General features: G+C 35.6%; 1 protein-coding gene across 1 annotated transcript; it reads right to left on the reverse strand.

The window, feature by feature from the left end:
* Positions 1-2,013: 2,013 nt before the first annotated feature.
* Positions 2,014-3,783, reverse strand: LOC131078117 (leucine-rich repeat receptor-like serine/threonine-protein kinase At1g17230). The gene has a single exon (XM_058015792.2). The coding sequence runs from the start codon at positions 3,781-3,783 to the stop codon at positions 2,014-2,016; it is 1,770 nt and encodes a 589-aa protein (XP_057871775.2).
* Positions 3,784-4,240: the final 457 nt, after the last annotated feature.

The following is a 4,240-nucleotide window of genomic DNA, read 5'->3' on the forward strand; positions in this document are numbered from 1 at the left end:
GCTAGAGTGTTGAGAAACACTTGTAGAGGGTGATATAGTACATTAAATTATTCAAATTATTATAGATCAACATGATATATGTTATTTGTAACATAGAATCATGTATATATCATGTGGAAGATATCAAAAAAGGTACCATTCGTATCTATCATGTGTAAAGCATATAGAAATCAAAATACTTAGTTGAGTTAACATTCAAATTGAGTGATTTGAATGGTCATTCTCAAAAAAGATATGACAAGGATTGTTAATATATAGAAGATGAATGCATTTGCAAAGTGGAAAATTAGTATAAAAGAAAAGAAATAATAAAATATAGGAGAAATTCATGATATTAAAGTCCATTAAGGACAATCATGGAGGTTTTGTACTTAAGGTGGCCTAAAGGAAAAATGTTGTAGAAAGGTAGTCAAGTAATAAGATAGATTCACGGTGCTACAAGGAATACACAAAAAATTACAATCATGTTGGTGAATGAGCATTACAAGGGTCATTAGAATGAATCGAGTTATATGGAATGCCCCTAAAGGATTCACAAACTTATTCCAATTCATGATAAAGTAAGAACAAATAACTCCTTTAGGCTTCCTCACTTAGTAGAACCTATCAAATTTATACAAGATGAAAGAAAATCATGTTTATATAATATGGACTCTTGTAACTTCAAGCTCAAATAAATGAGCATATCATAGTTTTGTACATATGATATAAATCATTACTCTCTACTACTATAAATCATTATGAACATATTTCATATTATAGTTTCCATTTGTGCAAACTATTTTATTACATCATTGCATCTAACTAGAAATCATCTATATGTAACATGAACTAGAGATCAAGATAAATAAATCAACAATAATACATTAATCAATATCACATATAATGTTAAACATATATACAATCATAAGATAGACATCCAGAATTTTGATATCTTGATGAAAAAGAAAAAGATCATTAGAAAGTATCTACAACAAAACTATAGCAAGTTAAGATACATAAATCTAATGGCCAAGGAAAAATTAAATGCAATTCATCCTTACTTCTTATTACCTGTAGAAAATTACAAACTTTATGTCAATTCCAAAATGTTACATGATGATCAACTTTTTCCAAAAGGAGACCAAGAATACTAAACTCTTAGATCCTAACAGAACTTAAGAAAGATTCATAATTAGTTTACCTTAAATTCAATTGAGATGATATTGATTGTGCCTCTATCAAATCGGTCATAGTTGCCGATCAAGACAACTCTTCAGTACTATTACAGAAAATCCAAAGGCTAAAATCTAGGTAATGTTTGCCAATTTCTAGTAGCTACCGATCTCTGATGCAATTGATATAATATTTTTTTTCATTAATATGCTAAATTAAAGGGTCTGTGCTTGAATCTGAATATAGGTCTAAAAATTTGAATGAATTCTTAAGGAACATCATGAACAAATGAACCATCTTTTAAAGCTATTCCAAACTATTCAAACAAATTCGGAAATAGATTATATTGAAATTCTTAATTTTTTCTCTCCAGAAACGAGTATTTCATAGTTTCTATAGCGTTCGGATCGGTCTCAGCTTTTGGATCCTGGAGAATAATGAGTATATTCGAGGAGAAAAATAATGTATTTCTTGAAATTATGCATATAATGAGAGGAAGTGTCATAGATAAGACAATATATTACACATTTTGCGACATTCATATATATGTGCATTGTGAATGCATGCACATGATTTGGAAATTCTTACTTGTTTAATAAATTACAAGATAACCTGAGATTTTCGCATGAAATTATACAAGCTTGTAAAAGAAGATAATCTAAACTCTCTACACTCACTCAAATTAGGAAATCTTCATAGTCGGCTGACCTTAAATTCAACCGGGACGATACCGATTGTCCCAAATTATCCTTTTTATCAAAGTGACATGTTCATACAAACTGCGGCATCCCTCGACAACATACTATCAACAATATCTTCCAGTCTATTTGGAAATCTGACGTCTCCCACTTTTACAAGTCACCAGGGAATGGAGCCTTGGAGATGGTTTTCTGACAAACTTAAATTCCTCAAGGCAGACAAATTTCCTAAGGAATTAGGAATGGTGCCGGATAACATATTTTTATCAAGGTAAAGATACTGTAGGTCAGTGAGCATGCCCAATTCAGGAGGAATTGGACCTTGGAGATGGTTTGCACTTAAAGAGAGTATTGCGAGACGGGAACAATTTCCAAGGGAGTTTGGTATGTTTCCACTAAGCTGATTTCCCCTTAATCTGAGAATTTGCAAATTAGAGAGCTTGGTACCAATTTCCAATGGAATATGTCCAATAACCTGGTTTCCAGATAATCTTAATTCACTCAATTTTGAGAGATTTGTTAAAGAGGAGGGAATGGTTCCTTCTAAGTTATTCAAATAAAGGTACAGAAACTGGAGTTGAGTGAGCATGCCCAATTCAGGGGGAATGTGACCATGAAGACTGTTGTTTCCCAATAGTAAATCAGTCAAACCAGACAGATTTCCTAAAGACCTGGGAATGGTTCCTTCTAAGTTATTTGAATCAAGGTACAGAACCTGGAGTTGAGTGAGCATGCCCAATTCAGGGGGAATGTGACCATGAAGACTGTTCTTTCCCAATTGTAAATCAGTCAAACCAGACAGATTTCCTAAAGATTTGGGAATGGTTCCTTCTAAGTTATTTGAATCAAGGTACAGAACCTGGAGTTGAGTGAGCATGCCCAATTCAGGGGGAATGTGACCATGAAGACTGTTCTTTCCCAATTCTAAATCAGTCAAAGCAGACAGATTTCCTAAAGATCTGGGAATGGTTCCTTCTAAGTTATTTGAATCAAGGTACAGAACCTGGAGTTGAGTGAGCATGCCCAATTCAGGGGGAATGTGACCATGAAGACTGTTCTTTCCCAATTCTAAATCAGTCAAAGCAGACAGATTTCCGAAAGATCTGGGAATGGTTCCTTCTAAGTTATTTGAATCAAGGTACAGAACCTGGAGTTGAGTGAGCATGCCCAATTCAGGGGGAATGTGACCATGAAGACTGTTCTTTCCCAATTCTAAATCAGTCAAAGCAGACAGACTTCCTAAAGATCTGGGAATGGTTCCTTCTAAGTTATTAGTATGAATGTACAGAGATTGGAGTTGAATGAGCATGCCCAATTCAGAGGGAATGGTGCCTGTGAGATTGTTTCCTCCCAAATGAAGGATCTTCAAACTTGTGAGGTGACTCAGCTCGGGCGGAATGCTGCCATGCAGTTGGTTATGGGAGAGTCTTAGGTCATACAAACTGCGGCATTCAGATAGAGAGGGCGGAATGCTGCCATGCAGTTGGTTATAGGAGAGAGAAAAGCGAAACAAACTTCGGCAAGCAGAGAGAGTGGTAGGAATGGTTCCTTGTAATTGATTGTGGCTAAGCTGCAGTATCTGCAGACGAGGCAGCTGACTGAGCTGAGGTGGAATGGTAGCAGTGAGGGCATTGTAGGAGAGATCGATTGATCGAAGAGAGGAGAGATTTCCGAGGACAGGAGAGATGGTGCCGTATAAATTCATTTGGGACAAGTTAAGGGCGAGGAGAGAGTGAGAAGAGGGATGACAAGTAAGGCCGGTCCAATTACAGAGTGGGTGAAGGGGAGTCCAGTTGGGCAGCAGAGTGTTGTTATTGTTAGTAATGGCTGCTTTTAATTGCAAGAGCAATTGTTGATTATTCAGAGATTGAGTAACAACGGACATTGAAAAGATGGAAAGCATGAAAGGGAAGAGCAAAAGAGGAGCCATGGCAGAGCAAAACAAGGGTAGAGAGAAGCATACAGGGCGATAAACTAGAATGACTGCCGACGGAGGAATAAATAGTTTTAATGCTTTGAGATGGATATTGGTGGCATTGACGCCCTCAAAGCGAAAAATATGCATGGTGAGATCTGTAATATGTATGTGTTACTATTGTTTTGATAGTAGAATGTGGAACTATAAGAAATGGAATATTGAATATTAAATATTAAAATACCTGATTTTTTCAAATTGTTACAATTCTGTTAAAATTGAATATTAAAATACCCGATTTCCGCAAATTGATTGGCTGTGTAGCAAATTACAAATAAAACATATAGTTAGTTTAGCCCTACCACTATCTTAGAGGAGAGGGAGTGGGGGCAAATCACAGTAGATGATCGTAGCAAACCAGAGTTATTTTTTCAGTGAAGAGGTAAATAAATTATTGCTAATTTATTGTTGC

The sequence above is a fragment of the Cryptomeria japonica genome, chromosome 3 (genome assembly GCF_030272615.1).
Source record: "Cryptomeria japonica chromosome 3, Sugi_1.0, whole genome shotgun sequence".
Lineage (NCBI taxonomy): Eukaryota > Viridiplantae > Streptophyta > Pinopsida > Cupressales > Cupressaceae > Cryptomeria > Cryptomeria japonica.

What these genes read in the sequence shown, in the direction of transcription:
- LOC131078117 (XM_058015792.2), bottom strand. Translation starts at nt 3,783, where the DNA reads ATGGCTCCTCTTTTGCTCTTCCCTTTCATGCTTTCCATCTTTTCAATG.